Below are 17,736 nucleotides of genomic sequence, written 5' to 3'. Positions count from 1 at the left end.
ATACAGCTCAAATCTGAGTAGGGACTTAGACAAGGCGCCAATTCCAGAAGGGCTTGTTAAAACCACATTGCTTTGAAACACTGCACTTGATTGGCTAAGGTGTGGGAGAACAGGGATTGGTGGGCAGATGATAAGCATGATCCAGTACAGTACCTGGGGGGGAATGATGTCGAACAGGTCTCCCGCGGGGGCGTACTCCTGTCCGAAGACGTAGCTATCCTCGGTCTCGAAGAGTACATCCAGGACTTTGATGATGAAGGGGCTGCAGCTCAGTGTGCCCGTCAGGCTGTACTCCCTCAGGAAGCTCTTCAGCTTCGTCTTGCTCTTTGTCACAAACTTCAGAGCCATTTTGGTGCCTGATATGTTCACACAGAGAAGAACAGAATGAATGAATGAATGAATGAATGAATATTTTAATGTCCCATGGGAAAAGTTGTTTGGCAACACTTCAGAAGACAGACAGACTGTATCAAAATACTGTACAGTATCTTATGTACAATATTTTAGAATCAAGGCAAACGTATAAACTAAACTGACATTTATTAAGTGAATTGAACTAAATATGCCTGTGCAATCTGATTCTGTGTATCTGAAACCTCCTCCACTCCCCTCTCTGTACCAGCTGCCTCTGTGCTCTGAAACACACCCTCAGCTGTTGACTAAGCACACAGCTGTGCAATCAGAGCATATTAGAAAGCTCCCACTGCACTTTTACCCGGTCTTGTGCCCTCTTCACCTTAATGGCATGTAACCTTTTAATGAACTCTCAACCTAAAGAGCCTTTTCAACCTGAAGTCTTCCACTATTGTGACCTTTGACCTCACAAACGCCCTGTCACTGTAGTGCCACGTTTAATTGAACTCTTGATTTAGCCTACATTCTATTGCACCATCTGGCTCTCTGGTTCTGTTGTGGTATGACCGTGTAAACTCTATTGAAACCTTTGCTCCCAACAAAGTCCCTTCACCACACCCATGCATGCCCTCTGACTCACCCTGTGTGCGGTGTGCCACCAGGTCCACCTTGCCGTAGGTGCCCTTGCCCAGCTTGCGAATGTGCTCGTAGTGTTTGGCCACATCTGCAGCCGACAGGGAGGTTATGGCCAGAGCCTGCATGTCCTCCACAGGCACACCGCCACCACCGCAGTAGCCCACCTTGGAGGTGGGAGAGCCCCTGCCGCTGCCCACCTGGCCTGGCCCCGACGGAGACAGAGACAGGCTCGCCTTGACGCTGTGGGGCACACTGGGGACAGAAGAGAACACACAAACATAACATTATGTAACATTATGTCATGTCTGAGACAGTAAAGACTAGGGGAGTTTCATGCTAAATACAGCAAGCTTATTGGCGATCAAACACACACACGTGACAACTTTGACTTAGTGTGTGTGTGTGTGTGTGTGTGTGTGTGTGTGTGTGTGTGTGTGTGTGTGTGTGTGTGTGTGTGTGTGTGTGTGTGTGTGTGTGTGTGTGTGTGTGTGTGTGTGTGTGTGTGTGTGTGTGTGTGTGTGTTTGCCTATGTGCAAGTGAATGACTACACTGAGGTGAGAGCTATGATCCCTTATTGATGTCACATGTTAAATCCACTTGAATCAGTGTAGATGAAGGGGAGGAGACATGGATTGTGTATGTGTGCTATTCAGAGTGTGAATGAGTAAGACAAATGATTTAAGTGCCTTTGAACAGGGTATGGTAGTAGGTGCCAGACGCACCTGTTTGAGTCTGTCAAGAACTGCAACACTGCTGGGTTTTTCACGCTCAACAGATTTCCGTGTGTATCAAGAAAGGTCCACCACCCAAACGACAGAGCCAACTTGATACTGTAGGAAACATTGGAGTCAACATGGGGCAGCATCCCTGTGGATGCTTTCGACATCTTGTAAAATCCGAATTGAGGCTGTTCTGAGGACAAAAGGGGGTGCAGCTCAATATTGGGAAGGTGTTCCTAATGTTTTGTCCACTCAGTGCACAACCGACAGGTTCGAGTACATCTTCATTTGCATACAATCAATGCAGTGACAGGGGAATAGAAGGGGATTGGGTTGTGTGCCTGGTAGTGGAGGCTGGTGGGAGGAGCTATAGGAAGACAGGCTCTGTGTAATAGCTGAAATGGAATTCATAGAATGGAATCAAACATGATTTCTATATGTTTGATGTGTTTGATACTGTTCCATTGATTCCATTCCAGCCATTACAATGAGCCGGTCCTCCTATAGCTCCTCCCACCAGCCTCCTTTGGTGCCTGGTAAACATATTTGACATAGAGTCCCTCTGGGAAGTTAGCCATGTGTCTTAGACTGGGTCTAAGGGTCGCGGATCTTCTAGGAACTCATGCAGACAATATTGACCTTGACAGGACACGAGTTGGATGTAGGGATAGAAACAGCTGACAGAAATGGTAAATACAGTGGTGGATATAATATAATGATAATAATATAATCCAGATTATACTCAAGTGCCTTTTCCAATAGAAATGCATTTCCATACAATCCATAGCGTGAAGGAAGAAAAAGGGATTACTTTAGTTGTGCCCAGTAAATATTATTTGGCTTGTAGTGGCTCTGGGCTAGCTGTTGGAATGTTGGTTGTCGACTCAAGTTGCTGAACCCTGAAAAAGTTGTCGCTGAGATGTTTGGTAGGACTTTGCAATAGGGCGGACTGACCATTGGAGGACATTGTGGTCGTATAGGGCATCAACACTTCATTACACTCTTTGACCCAATAGATAAGCTTATTCGGAATGCTAGGCTGACCTAAAAAACGAACAAATGTATACATCTCTACCATTGTCATTATGTGTGACTGTTTGTAAGTGCTGGGTGTTTACTTGTACTGTACACACAGATGGGGTTATTGATAAGGCAAGGCTGATCTCACATGGAGATGTCGTCTATTGTGCATGAATATCAACACACACACAAACCCCAACAGTGTGTACTTCACACAGAGATGGACCATTGGGCCTCCCGGGTGGTGCAGTGGTTAAGGGTGCTGTACTCCCGCGACCGGGAGGTGGCCTACCCCGGCCTCCCCTAACCCAGAAGATGCTGGGCCAATTGTGCGCCGCCCTATGGGACTCCCGATCCCAGCCGATTGTGAAACAGTCAAGGATCAAACCAGGGTCTGCAGTGACGCCTCTCAGGAGTGACGCCTCACTAAGTATCTTCCATAAGAATACTAATTTATCAGTCACGATTAGAGAGACATATAGACATACTGTAAGTTGCAGCATGTCTTCTGCCTAGGAGTGAAAACTGTACAGTTGCTCATTTGTTGCTATCAAAACTGCTTTGAACAAGTTTGGTTCAATTGCCCAAATAGCCTTTGAAAGTTAGAAACAGATTGACTAGACCGGATCCCCGCTCCTGATCCATCAATCATAATGAATGTTTGTTTACTGGCTCTCCTTCAGCTCTAGCATGCTAGTCGCAGCCACCTAGGGCTCCACGGGGAACATGTAATGCTCCGCCATCAAGTCTAATCGCATTACTCAGCCTCCACTAAGACAAAAACATCCCGAACCAAAGACGCTGCTACCTCATTTCCTGTGCAGAGCATGATTAAGAGGCCCAGAATGTGATGAGGGGAAGAGATGCATCAGCTGCACTCTAAAGTTCTAAATGGGAACCAGGAAATGGGAACCAGGAAATGGGAACCTGCAAAGTGCTTTGTAAGTGTGTTGATGGAGGGTTATGTGTGAGTCTGGGTTTGGATGAATGTGTGTGTGCATAAGTGTGTGACCGAGCTACGGTTGCATGTGTATAGGTTTTTGTGTGAGCGTCTGTCTATGTGTGTCTGTGCACTCATTTGCGTGTGTGTGTGTGTGTGTGCCCCCCGTACACACAGTCCGGCAGTGACACTGTCAAAGGGCCATTGTGTTTTTTATCTCTCCCAGAGAGCAGCTGCTGCGCTGCATGAGGGAGGCAGAGCGTCTCCACCGGGTCTCTTTCCTCACGACTGTTCAGTTAAGGCCACATGCCATACTGTGCTCCCATACTGCTCTCTGATCCCACTCTGTCTTCGGCAGCTATAGCAGAGTGGCACCGTGGATATATACGGATTTCACTGGTGTGAGATCCTTATGTCCCTTGCTTTATTGAGCCAGTGTAGATCATTAAAATAACTGAATAGAGTCTGCACACTCAAATGATCCATACACACATGTACATTTGAAGTCGGAAGTCTACATACACCGTAACCAAATACATTTAAACTCAGTTTTCCACAATTCCTGACATTTAATCCAAGTAACAATTCCATGTCTTTGGTCAGTTAGGATCACCAATTTATTTTAAGAATGTGAAATGTCAGAATAATAGGAGAGAGAATGTTTTATTTCAGCTTTAATTTATTTCAGCACATTCCCAGTGGGTCAGAAGTTTACATACACTCAATTAGTATTTGGTAGCATTGCCTTTAAATTGTTTGACTTGGGTTAAACATTTTGGTTATCCTTCCACAAGCTTTCCACAATAAGTTGGGTGAATTTTGGCCCATTCCTCCTGACAGAGCTGGTGTAACTGAGTCAAGTTTCAGATCTGCCCACAAATTTTCAATAGGATGGAGGTCAGCGCTTTGTGATGGCCACTCCAATACCTTGACTTTGTTGTCCTTAAGCCATTTTGCCACAACTTTGGAAGTATGCTTGGGGTCATTGTCCATTTGGAAGACCCATTTGCGACCAAGCGTTAACTTCCTGACTGATGTCTTGAGATGTTGCTTCAATATATCCACATAATTTTCCTCCCTCATGTTGCCATCTATTTGGTGAAGTGCACCAGTCCCTCCTGCAGCAAAGCACGCCCACAACATGATGCTGCCACCCCTATGCTTCACGGTTAGGATGGTGTTTTTCGGCTTGCAATCATCCCCCTTTTTCCTCCAAACATAACGATGGTCATTATGGCCAAACAGTTATATTTTTGTTTCATCAGACCAGAGGACATTTCTCCAAAGTGTACGATCTTTGTGCCCATGTGCAGTTGCAAACTGTAGTCTGGCTTTTTTATTGCTGTTTTGGAGCAGTGGCTTCTTCCTTGCTGAGCGGCCTTACAGGTTATGTCGATATATGATTCGTTTTACTGTGGATATAGATTGTTTTGTGCCTGTTTCCTCCAGCATCTTCACAAGGTCCTTGTTGTCCTTGCTGTTGTTCTGGGATTGATTTGCACTTTTCGCACCAAAGTACATTCATCTCTAGGAGACAGAACGCGTCTTCTTCCTGAGCGGTATGACGGCTGCGTGGTCCCATGGTGTTTATACTTGCGTACTATTGTTCGTACAGATGAACGTAGTACCTTCAGGCATTTGGAAATTGCTCCCAAGGATTAACCAGACTTGTGGAGGTCTACAAAAAAATATATATTTTGATTTTCCCATGATGTCAAGAAAAGAGGCACTGAGATTGTTAGGCCTTGAAATACATCCACAGGTACACCTCCAATTGACTCAAATTATGTCAATTAGCCTATCAGAAGCTTCTAAAGCCATGACATTTTATGGAATTTTCCAAGCTGTTTAAAGGCACAGTCAACTTAGTGTATGTAAACTTCTGACCCACTGGAATTGTGATACAGTGAATTATAAGTGAAATAATCTGTCTGTGAACAATTGTTTGAAAAATTACTTGTGTAATGCGCAAAGTAGATGTCCTAACCGACTTGCCAAAACTATAGTTTGTTAAGAAATTTGTGGAGTGGTTTTATTATTTTATTTTATTTATCCGTTATAAAGTTGAAAAACTAGTTTTAATGACTCCAACCTCATTGTATGTAAATTTCCGACTTCAACTGTATCTACTACGATCAAAACACTTAAATAAAGGTATGTTAGTCAAATAATACAGTTTGACTGCCATTAAAATGGGTGAGCGGATTGCAGTAAGAGATCTATTCCAGATCTATTCCACCTCGCAAGCCCTTCATTTGCGGCTCGCAGTGATTTTCCTATTTTACATTCATAGTACATAACAATGATACAATTTCAATTCAATGTGTTTAATGCAGGCCTGAATCACTTCATTGAATATATCTATTGTTCCCTGGACGGCAGATAGATGGCAGTATAGCACAGCTGTTGAAAAGTAAGGCCGAACTGGAACGTTTGCCGAAATAAAACGCAACTGTTCAGCTACAGCGATCTACACATATCAGTTTGCTACTAGCTAATTTTTCAGTCTGGCGACATGGATCATTTATTGTAAAAAAGAAACGTAAATCTATTGACAATGAAAATGAGGGGGAAGAGCTGGAGAACAACGTGACAGCTATGAACAAACAACCACCGGAGAACCAGGAAAATGAGGAAGATGGCGGCAGGGAAATGCAGCTAGCTAACGTAGCTAACATAGCTAATGTGGCTTCGATGGCTAAGAGAAGGAAATCGACCGAAAGTTCCAAGAGAAATGGACAAACAAGTATTTTTGTAACTGCATGATGGGACCAGCTCACTTTGTCTTATTTTCCAGAAGGCAGTCAATAGTTTTAAACGAGCAAATGTAGAGTGACATTTCCAGTCACATCATGCCCACTGTGACAAAACATATCCGCCACAAAGCAAAATCAGAAACAACAAAATAGCGCAGCTCAAAGGACAACGACAAATGATGGACAGATCTAGCACTGTTGCAGAGATTGCTTGGATATTCGCGAGAAACAAGGCCTTCACAGACGCAGCAGAGATTGTCAAATAATGTTTTTTTGGCCTCAGCCCTAAATATTGTATGCTGATTTCACAAACAATGAAGCTATTTTAAAGCAAATTAAGGGACTGCAACTCTCAGCCTCGACAATAACAAAACGGATAGAAGACATTGACGAGGACATCGGTAAGCAACTGATTACTGACATATCCGTGGCGCTGTGTTTCAGTATTGCGCTTGACGAAGGCACTGATGTAAGTGACATTGCCCAATTACAGTGCCTTGCGAAAGTATTCGGCCACCTTGAACTTTGCGACCTTTTGACACATTTCAGGCTTCAAACATAAAGATATAAAACTGTATTTTTTTGTGAAGAATCAACAACAAGTGGGACACAATCATGAAGTGGAACGACATTTATTGGATATTTCAAACTTTTTTAACAAATCAAAAACTGAAATATTGGGCGTGCAAAATTATTCAGCCCCTTTACTTTCAGTGCAGCAAACTCTCTCCAGAAGTTCAGTGAGGATTTCTGAATGATCCAATGTTGACCTAAATGACTAATTATGATAAATACAATCCACCTGTGTGTAATCAAGTCTCCGTATAAATGCACCTGCACTGTGATAGTCTCAGAGGTCTGTTAAAAGCGCAGAGAGCATCATGAAGAACAAGGAACACACCAGGCAGGTCCGAGATACTGTTGTGAAGAAGTTTACAGCCGGATTTGGATACAAAAATATTTCCCAAGCTTTAAACATCCCAAGGAGCACTGTGCAAGCGATAATATTGAAATGGAAGGAGTATCAGACCACTGCAAATCTACCAAGACCTGGCCGTCCCTCTAAACTTTCAGCTCATACAAGGAGAAGACTGATCAGAGATGCAGCCAAGAGGCCCTTGATCACTCTGGCTGAACTGCAGAGATCTACAGCTGAGGTGGGAGACTCTGTCCATAGGACAATCAGTCGTATATTGCACAAATCTGGCCTTTATGGAAGAGTGGCAAAAAGAAAGGCATTTCTTAAAGATATCCATAAAAAGTGTCGTTTAAGGTTTGCCACAAGCCACCTGGGAGACACACCAAACATGTGGAAGAAGGTGCTCTGGTCAGATGAAACCAAAATTGAACTTTATGGCAACAATGCAAAACGTTATGTTTGGCGTAAAATCAACACAGCTCATCACCCTGAACATACCATCCCCACTGTCAAACATGGTGGTGGCAGCATCATGGTTTGGGCCTGCTTTTCTTCAGCAGGGACAGGGAAGATGGTTAAAATTGATGGGAAGATGGATGGAGCCAAATACAGGACCATTCTGGAAAAAAACCTGATGGATTCTGCAAAAGACCTGAGACTGGGATGGAGATTTGTCTTCCAACAAGACAATGATCCAAAACATAAAGCAAAATCTACAATGGAATGGTTCAAAAATAAACATATCCAGGTGTTAGAATGGCCAAGTCAAAGTCCAGACCTGAATCCAATCGAGAATCTGTGGAAAGAACTGAAAACTGCTGTTCACAAATGCTCTCCATCCAACCTCACTGAGCTCGAGCTGTTTTGCAAGGAGGAATGGGAAAAAATGTCAGTCTCTCGATGTGCAAAACTGATAGAGACATACCCCAAGCTGTAATCGCAGCAAAAGGTGGCGTTACAAAGTATTAACTTAAGGGGGCTGAATAATTTTGCACGCACAATTTTTCAGTTTTTGATTTGTTAAAAAAGTTTGAAATATCCAATAAATGTCGTTCCACTTCATGATTGTGTCCCACTTGTTGTTGATTCTTCACAAAAAAATACAGTTTTATATCTTTATGTTTGAAGCCTGAAATGTGGCAAAAGGTCGCAAAGTTCAAGGGGGCCGAATACTTTCGCAAGGCACTGTATGTGTTTGGGTCCGATTCCCTCAAAATGAGTCATTCAGAGAGGAACTTCTATGCCTCTTTAGGGACAAACATGAGGAGAGGATATTTCGAAAGTCCTTGTTACATTGTTTGCTGATAATATTGACTGGTCAAATCTGGGATCTGTGTGCACTGGCGGTGCCCCAAACATGCGAGGAAAGGAGAAAGGACTCATAGGCCTGATGAGAAAGATAGAGCATATTCCCAAATTTGTTACGTTTCACTATATCATTCATCAGGAAACACTCAAAGACTGTGACTTACAGAATGTGATGCAGCAAGTCGTGTGCGTGGGTGAACATTATTATTGCGAGGGCACTGAATCACTGGCAATTCCGCGAGTTGCCGGAGGAACACCAGGCAGAATACGAAGACTTGATAATTCACAACGAGGAGAAATGGCTGTCTCGTGGCAGAGGTTTTGGAAAGATTTCTCTCCTCCTTTAAATCCGCGAATTTGTTGCAAGCAAGGGGAGAGACGAGCCAGAGCTGGATGATCCACAGTGGATACTGAAGCTTTCTTTTTTAACTGACATCACCTGCCACCTGAACACGGTGAATCTCCAGCTCCAAGGGAAAGCTACAACTCCAGGCAAAATGCTGCGTGTGGTAACAGCGTTTCAAAATAAAATCACCACACTGTTTGTTTGACAGACAGTTTGTTCATTTCCCAAAGCTCAGAGCAGTCACCACATCCAACCCAGACATACTGCAACATTTTAGCTATGATGTATTTGTGCGTGTGTTGGAAGAGTTGAAGCTGGAGTTTGAGTCAAGATTCAAGAATATCATGGAGTACAAGGAGGTTTTTCAACTTCATTGAGAACCCCTTTCGTGTGCCAGTGTCTCTGACCCCAGTCATCACAGCCCTCTGTCCTGACCGTGCTGGAATAGAGAGTGAGATAGTGTCATCTCTGACCCCAGTCATCACAGCCCTCTGTCCTGACCGTGCTGGAATAGAGAGTGAGATAGTGTCATCTCTGACCCCAGTCATCACAGCCCTCTGTCCTGACCGTGCTGGAATAGAGAGTGAGATAGTGTCATCTCTGACCCCAGTCATCACTGCCCTCTGTCCTGACCGTGCTGGAATAGAGAGTGAGATAGTGGAGCTGCAGGCACATGACACATTGCAAGGTGAACTAAGATCAGGTGTTACCCATCTCTGGAGCCTTGTGGCAGACACAGAGTATCCACTTCTGAAGCAGTGTGTGCAAAAGGTAACACAATTTCTGGTCAGCACTTATTCATGTGAAGCAACATTTTCAACAATGAACATTGTGAAACAAAAACAGAGAAACAGATTGACGAATGCACACATGGATTGCCTCACAAGGATAACAACAACAGACTATACATTTAGAATGAATTCAGTCAATGAGCAGAAGGGACATTTTCGCTCATCCAACTACTGAGGTAACCCTTAATATGGGTTTTATACATGTGATGTAGCCTATTTGATGTGTGTACAGTGGGGAGAACAAGTATTTGATACACTGTCGGTAGGTTTTCCTACTTACAAAGCATGTAGAGGTCTGTAATTTTTATCATAGGTACACTTCAACTGTGAGACGGAATCTAAAACAAAAATCCAGAAAATCACATTGTATGATTTTTAAGTTATTAATTTGAATTTTATTGCATGACATAAGTAATTGATCACCTACCAACCAGTAAGAATTCTGGCTCTCACAGACCTGTTAGTTTTTCTTTAAGAAGCCCTCCTGTTCTCCACTCATTACCTGTATTAACTGCACCTGTTTGAACTCGTTACCTGTATAAAAGACACCTGTCCACACACTCAATCAAACAGACTCCAACCTCTCCACAATGGCCAAGACCAGAGAGCTGTGTAAGGACATCAGCGATAAATTGTAGACCTGCACAAGGCTGGGATGGGCTACAGGCAAGCAGCTTGATGAGAAGGCAACAACTGTTGGTGCAATTATTAGAAAATGGAAGAAGTTCAAGATGACGGTCAATCAACCTTGGTCTGGGGCTCCATGCAAGATCTCACCTCGTGGGGCATCAATGATCATGAGGAAGGTGAGGGATCAGCCCAGAACTACACGGCAGGACCTGGTCAATGACCGGAAGAGAGCTGGGCCCACAGTCTCAAAGAAAACCATTAGTAACACACTACGCCATCATGGATTAAAATCCTGAAGCGTACGCAAGGTCCCCCTGCTCAAGCCAGCGCATGTCCAGGCCCGTCTGAAGTTTACCAATGACCATCTGGATGATCCAGAGGAGGAATGGGAGAAGGTCATGTGGTCTGATGAGACGAAAATAGAGCTTTTTGGTCTAAACTCCACTCGCCATGTTTGGAGGAAGAAGAAGGATGAGTACAACCCCAAGAACACCATCCCAACCGTGAAGCATGTAAGTGGAAACATCAATCTTTGGGGATGCATTTTCTGCAAAGGGGACAGGATGACTGCACCGTATTGAGGGGAGGATGGATGGGGCCATGTATCGTGAGATCTTGGCTAACAACCTCCTTCAATCAGTAAGAGCATTGAAACACACAGCCAGGGCAACTAAGGAGTGGCTCCGTAAGAAGCATCTCAAGGTCCTGGAGTGGCCTAGCCAGTCTCCAGACCTGAACCCAATAGAAAATCTTGGGAGGGAGCTGAAAGTCCGTATTGTCCAGCGACAGCCCCGAAACCTGAAGGATCTGGAGAAGGTCTGTATGGAGGAGTGGGCCAAAATCCCTGCTGCAGTGTGTGCAAACCTGGTCAAGAACTACAGGAAACGTATGATCTCTGTAATTGCAAACAAAGGTTTCTGTACCAAATATTAAGTTCTGCTTTTCTGATGTATCAAATACTTAGTGGGGCAAAAAAGTATTTAGTCAGCCACCAATTGTGCAAGTTCTCCCACTTAAACATATGAGAGAGGCCTGTAATTTTCATCATATGTACACTTCAACTATGACAGACAAAATGAGAGAAAAAAATCCAGAAAATCACATTGTAGGATTTTTTATGAATTTATTTGCAAATTAGGGTGGAAAATAAGTATTTGGTCACCTACAGACAAGCAAGATTTCTGGCTCTCACAGACCTGTAACTTCTTCTTTAAGAGGCTCCTCTGTCCTCCACTCATTACCTGTATTAATGGCACCTGTTTGAACTTGTTATCAGTATAAAAGACACCTGTCCACAACCTCAAACAGTCACACTCCAAACTCCACTATGGCCAAGACCAAAGAGTTGTCAAAGGACACCAGAAACAAAATTGTAGACCTGCACCAGGCTGTGAAGACTGAATCTGCAATAGGTAAGCAGCTTAGTTTGAAGAAATCAACTGTGGGAGCAATTATTAGGAAATGGAAGACATACAAGACCACTGATAATCTCCCTCGATCTGGGGCTCCACGCAAGATCTCACCCCGTGGGGTCAAAATGATCACAAGAACGGTGAGCAAAAATCCCTGAACCACACGCGGGGACCTAGTGAATGACCTGCAGAGAGCTGGGACCAAAGTAACAAAGCCTACCATCAGCAAGGGCATTGAAGATGAAACGTGGCTGGGTCTTTCAGCATGATAATGATCCCAAACACACCGCCCGGGCAACAAAGGACTGGCTTCGTAAGAAGCATTTCAAGGTCCTGGAGTGGCCTAGCCAGTCTCCAGATCTCAACCCCATAGAAAATCTTTGGAGGGAGTTGAAAGTCCGTGTTGCCCAGCAACAGCCCCAAAACATCACTGCTCTAGAGGAGATCTGCATGGAGGAATGGGCAAAAAAAACAGCAACAGTGTGTGAAAACCTTGTGAAGACTTACAGAAACGTTTGACCTCTGTCATTGCCAACAAAGGGTACATAACAAAGTATTGAGATAAACTTTTGTTATTGACCAAATACTTATTTTCCACCATAATTTGCAAATAAATTAATTAAAAATCCTACAATGTGATTTTCTGGAGAAAATGTCTGTCATAGTTGAAGTGTACCTATGATGAAAATTACAGGCCTCTCGCATCTTTTTACGTGGGAGAACTTGCACAATTGGTGGCTGACTAAATACTTTTTTGCCCCACTGTATGTCATGCAATAAAATGCAAATTAATTACTTAAAAATCATACAATGTGACAAATTAAAGATCTGTCTGGCCCTCTGAATGATTGTCTCAACCCAAAGTGGCCCCCTTACAAGAAATAGCGAGTAACACTGTTCTAGAGTCTAGAGATCACCACATGCAGCCATTTAGTATTTTCTGCAATGTTTCCTGTGCTGTGAACTGAAAAATGACCTCTAGCAGCAATCAGCGCAGAGGTTGTCTACTTCGCTAACCCTAACAGATAAGACATCCCCTTTAAAGCCCAGAATGCCCTAACAGACAAAAGCATACCATTTAAGGTCCAGAAAAGTCCACACTAACAGACAGAAGAAACTGCGTGAACCACACACACACACCAACATTTCTGCTAAATCGCAAAAACTGTATTATTATATTAAAATGGTCTACAGTAACAGCCTGGACCTCCATATGCCCAGACACGAGATGGCTAGTGAAATAGCCAGACGACCTTTACTGAACAAACTCTTGGCTTGAGATGAGAATAGAGATGAACCCTCCGAAACTAATGCCAAAATGTTTTATTTTTTGTCTCAGTTTGTATGGCTGGGCCACTCAAGGACTTTCACATTCTTGTTCTGATGCCAATCCAGCATTACTTTGGCTGTATGCTTGGGGGTCATTGTCCTGTTGGAACATAAATCTTTTTCCCAGTCTAAGGTCATTTGGACTCTGAAGCAGGTTCTCATCAAGGATTTCCCTGTATTTGGCATTCATTGTTCCCTCTATCTTTACCAGTCTCCCAGTCCATGCCGCTGAATAATCCCAATAGCATGATGCTGCCACCTCCATGCTTCACAGTAGGGATGGTGTTAGACGGGTTTGCATTCAGGCCAAAATGTTCAATAGTATCGTCAGACCACAGAATATTTTGTCTTATCTCAGAGTCTTTCACGTGTCTTTTTGGAAACTCCAGGCGTGCTGTCATGTGCCTTTTTCTCTGGAGTGGCTTCCGTCTGGCCACTCTCCCATAAAGCCCAGATTGGTGAAGTGCTGTAGAGACTGTTATCCTAGCCAAGAAACTCTGTAGCTCTGTTAGAGTGGTCATTTGGGTTCCTGGTCAACTCTCTGACCAAGGTCCTTCTTGCCCGGTTTCTCAGTTTGGGCAGACAGCCCAAGGCAGAGTCTGCGTAGTTCAATTTTTTTTTTCATATGATGGAGACCACTGTGCTCTTGGAAACTTTGAATACTCTAGAAATGGTTTAATAGCCGTCCCTAGATTTATGCCTCATCCCAATTATATCTTGGAGATCTACAGACAGTTCCTTGGACTTCATGGGGGTATATTTTCTGCTCTGACATGCACTGTCAACTGTGGGACCTTATATAGACAGGTCATGTCCAAACAATTTAATTTACCACAGATGGACTCCAATCAAGTTGTAGTGAGTGACATCTCAAGCATGATCAGAGAAATTGGATGCACCTGAGCTTAATTTGTGGTGTCATAGCAAAGAGTTAGAATACTTATGTAAATAAGGTATTTCTGTTTTTAATTTGTAATGAATGTGCAAACATTTCCAAAAAACATGTTTTCACTTTATCATTATATGGTATTGTCTATAGATGGATGAGAAGTTTTTTTATCTATTTAATCCATTTTGAATTCAGGCTGTAACAGAACAAAGTGTGGAAGAAGTCCAAGGGTATGAATTCTTTCTGAACGTGCTGTATATATCTCCTTTGTTCTTTACTAAACTTAGCGTTGTTTTGTGTAAAGATTGTTTGGTCTTGAATCTATAATTGATCCCTCGTGCCTCATCTCATCCTTTTCCCATATTCACTGAAATGTTCTATCTGTACAATATTGGCCTCGTGTTTGAGTGCCTATTCATCTCCATTCATCTCAACATGAGAACACATCAATAATTAGGCTCTTTTGTCTTTCATATTGGTGTTAAATTAAAGGCCCAGTGCAGTCAAAAATATGATTTCCTGTGTTTTATATATATTTCCACACTATGAGGTTGGAATAATGGGGAGGCAGCGTAGCCTAGTGGTTAGAGCGTTGGACTAGTAACCGGAAGGCTGCAAGTTCAAACCCCTGAGCTGACAAGGTACAAATCTGTCGTTCTGCCCCTGAACAGGAGAGTTAACCCACTGTTCCTAGGCCGTCATTGAAAATAAGGATTCGTTCTTAACTGACTTGCCTAGTAAAATAAATAAATAAATAATAATGTGCAATTGTCAAGATGGATGATGCCATGTTAGTGTAAGAGCTGTTTGAAAAGACCGCCTGAATTTTAGCCTGTTTTGGCAGTACATTAGTTAATAGAACAATGGGAAAGAGAGTTTCAAACCTCTCTGCCAATAACAGCTAGTTTTTCATTTTACCCTCCCCACGCAGACCACCCACTGGGCACAGATGTCAGTTCAATGTCTAGTTTTGATTTACATTTGGTTGAGTTGTGTTTTTGAAAATTCAATCAGTTTTCCACATCATCACCAAAGACATCATGCCCATAGGGAGCACAGGGGCACATGCTCACTCAGATTTGTCCTGTTTAAAAAAATACTTTTATTTGTACATTTTGGTTGTTTTTTCTCTGTAATATTACTTGCCACCTAGCAATTTTATGAAGTTTCCTTTAGCTAGCCCAGATAGGTTCCCAATTTCTCAACCTCATAACTAGCTACCAAGAAGCCATTTCAGGCTATCAATCAAGTTAGTTCAACAAACCAGCTACTCTATCTTAGCTGGCATGCCTGCTGACAAGGTTGGTAGACTTTAGAAAAGCAATTACAAAATGTACTGAATAGGATTCACATTCCTTTCAATCATTTACAGATTTTGCAAAGATGCAGAGAAACATATTTAGTTTCTAAAAAAAAAAAAAAAAACACCAGTCAGGAGGATACAGACAGCTCAAGAGGTATGCTTAGATATGCAGAAAAATACTTATTTTTTTAAATGGAATTAAGCATAACGGTTTTGTCTTAAGATAGCAGGAAAAAGCTGTTTCAGATGCTTGAAAAATGATGCCCCTGGGCATCACAATGAATTTTGGGTTGAAATGACTGGAAACAATTGATTCAACCAGTTTTTGTCCAGTGGGCACTCCCAGACAGTCCTAGCAAAATTCTTGCTTGAGAAATTGCTCTTTGCAAAGAAGCTATTTTTGTTTATTTTTGACCATTTTAATTGAAAACAATCACAGTAAGGTACTTAATTGTTACATAGAAATGATTTGATATTGAGATAAAAACGGCTGCATTGGACCTTTAACATTACATTTCCATGGGAACCGTTTCTCCTGATAATAGACGCAGCTTGGCAACTTCAAGTGGACATCTCTCTCTTACACTTTAATCTCATCTACACAGTAGCATCCTGTACTCTGAGTCTGGCCATTTAATTAAAACTGTATGAATAACGCAATCAGAGTTAATTGTAGCCTGTGAGAAAAAAGTTCTGTGATGAATGCCATGTCATAAGCTTGAGTTGAGGCGAATCAGCCGATATAAAGAATATTTAAAAATGGCTTTATTTAAAAGGTATTGCTTTGGACAGCTCACGTTATTCAATCATAGCTGTATTAATGTCACCATTAGGTCTGCTTGTCACGCCCTGGCCATAGAGAGGCTTTTATTCTCTATTTTGGTTAGGCCAGGGTGTGACTAGGGTGGGCATTCTATGTTCATTTTCTATGTTGTTTGGCTGTGTGGTTCTCAATCAGAGGCCGCTGTCTATCGTTGTCTCTGATTGAGAACCATACTTAGGTAGCCTTTTCCCCACCAGTGTGGTGTGGGTAGTTATTTTCTGTTTAGTGTGTTTTGCACCTGACGGAGCTGTTTCAGTTGTTCTTTTGTTACTTGTTGTGTTCAGTTTAATAAATAACATGAACACGTACCACGCTGTGCTTTGGTCCTCACCTTCTTCCAACAACAGCTGTTACAGACCTACCCACCACCAAAGGACCAAGCAGCATGGTAAGGAGGAGCAACGCTATCTGGAGAAATGGACATGGGAGGAGATACTGGAAGACAAGGGACCCTGGGCACAGTCTGGGGAGTATTGCTGTCCACAGGAGGAACTGGAGGCAGCTAAGGCTGAGCGGCAACACTACGAGGAGTTGGCACGGCTGGCAAGGAAGCCCGAGAGGCAGCCCCCCAAAAAAACATTTTGGGGGGGTTACATCTCAGCTCCCCGCATCTGCCGGGCTAGGGTGAGGATCCAGCCAGGACGGCTGGTGCCAGCCCTGCTCTCCAGACCTCCAGTGAGTCTCCTCGGGCCAGGATATCCTGTGTCGGCGCTGCGCACTGTCTCCCGTGTGTCTGCACAACCCAGTGCGTCCTGCGCCCCGCACGTGCCGGGCTAAAATGACTATCCAGCCAGGACGGGTTGTGCAGGCCCGTAGTTCGAGACTGCCAGTGCGCCTCCACGGCCCGGTCTATCCTGTGCCTCCAAGGACCAGGCTGTCTCTCCGTCTCCTCCCTCCAGAGCCTCCCGCCTGTCTGGCGCTGCCAGAGCCTCCCGCCTGTCCACGTCCCGCACCAGAGCCGCCGCCATAAAAAAGGCCCACCCGGACCCTCCCCTTTAGAGTCCACACCTTTGAGGGGGTACTGTCACGCCCTGGCCATGGAGAGGCTTTTATTCTCTATTTTGGTTAGTCCAGGGTGTGACTAGGGTCGGCTTTCTATGTTCATTTTCTATGTTTTGGATTTCTGTGTTTGGCCGGGTGTGGTTCTCAATCAGAGGCAGCTGTCTATCGTTGTCTCTGATTGAGAACCATACATACCCCACCTCTTTAAGGAATACCTAGGATAGGATAAGTAATCCTTCTCACCCCCCTTAAAAGATTTAGATGCACTATTGTAAAGTGGCTGTTCCACTCGATGTCATAAGGTGAATGCACCAATTTGTAAGTCGCTCTGGATAAGAGCGTCTGCTAAATGACTTAAATGTAAATGTAAATACTTAGGTAGCCTTTTCCCACCTGTGTGCTGTGGGTAGTTATTTTCTGTTTAGTGTGTTTTGCACCTGACGGAGCTGTTTCAGTTCTTTTGTTACTGGTTGTATTTAGTGTTCAGTTTAATAAATAACATGAACATGTACCACGCTGCGCTTTGGTCCTCACCTTCTTCCACCAACAGCCGTTACAC

At 43.4% G+C, this 17,736-nt stretch overlaps 1 protein-coding gene across 1 annotated transcript in view; it reads right to left on the bottom strand.

Moving 5' to 3' along the window:
* sbk1 (SH3 domain binding kinase 1) overlaps nt 1-17,736 on the bottom strand; it is a 32,495-nt gene that overhangs the window by 9,727 nt on the left and 5,032 nt on the right. The window contains exons 2-3 of the mRNA XM_035748265.2: nt 995-1,242; nt 154-356 (exon numbers count right to left, since the gene is read on the bottom strand). Of these exons, the coding sequence (XP_035604158.1) occupies nt 154-356; nt 995-1,242 (451 nt within the window). The remainder of the gene's footprint in view (nt 1-153; nt 357-994; nt 1,243-17,736) is intronic.

Source organism: Oncorhynchus keta, chromosome 3 (assembly GCF_023373465.1).
Source record: "Oncorhynchus keta strain PuntledgeMale-10-30-2019 chromosome 3, Oket_V2, whole genome shotgun sequence".
Lineage (NCBI taxonomy): Eukaryota > Metazoa > Chordata > Actinopteri > Salmoniformes > Salmonidae > Oncorhynchus > Oncorhynchus keta.
Note: the sequence above shows the minus strand (reverse complement) of the source record. Positions and strands in the feature narration are given on the sequence as shown.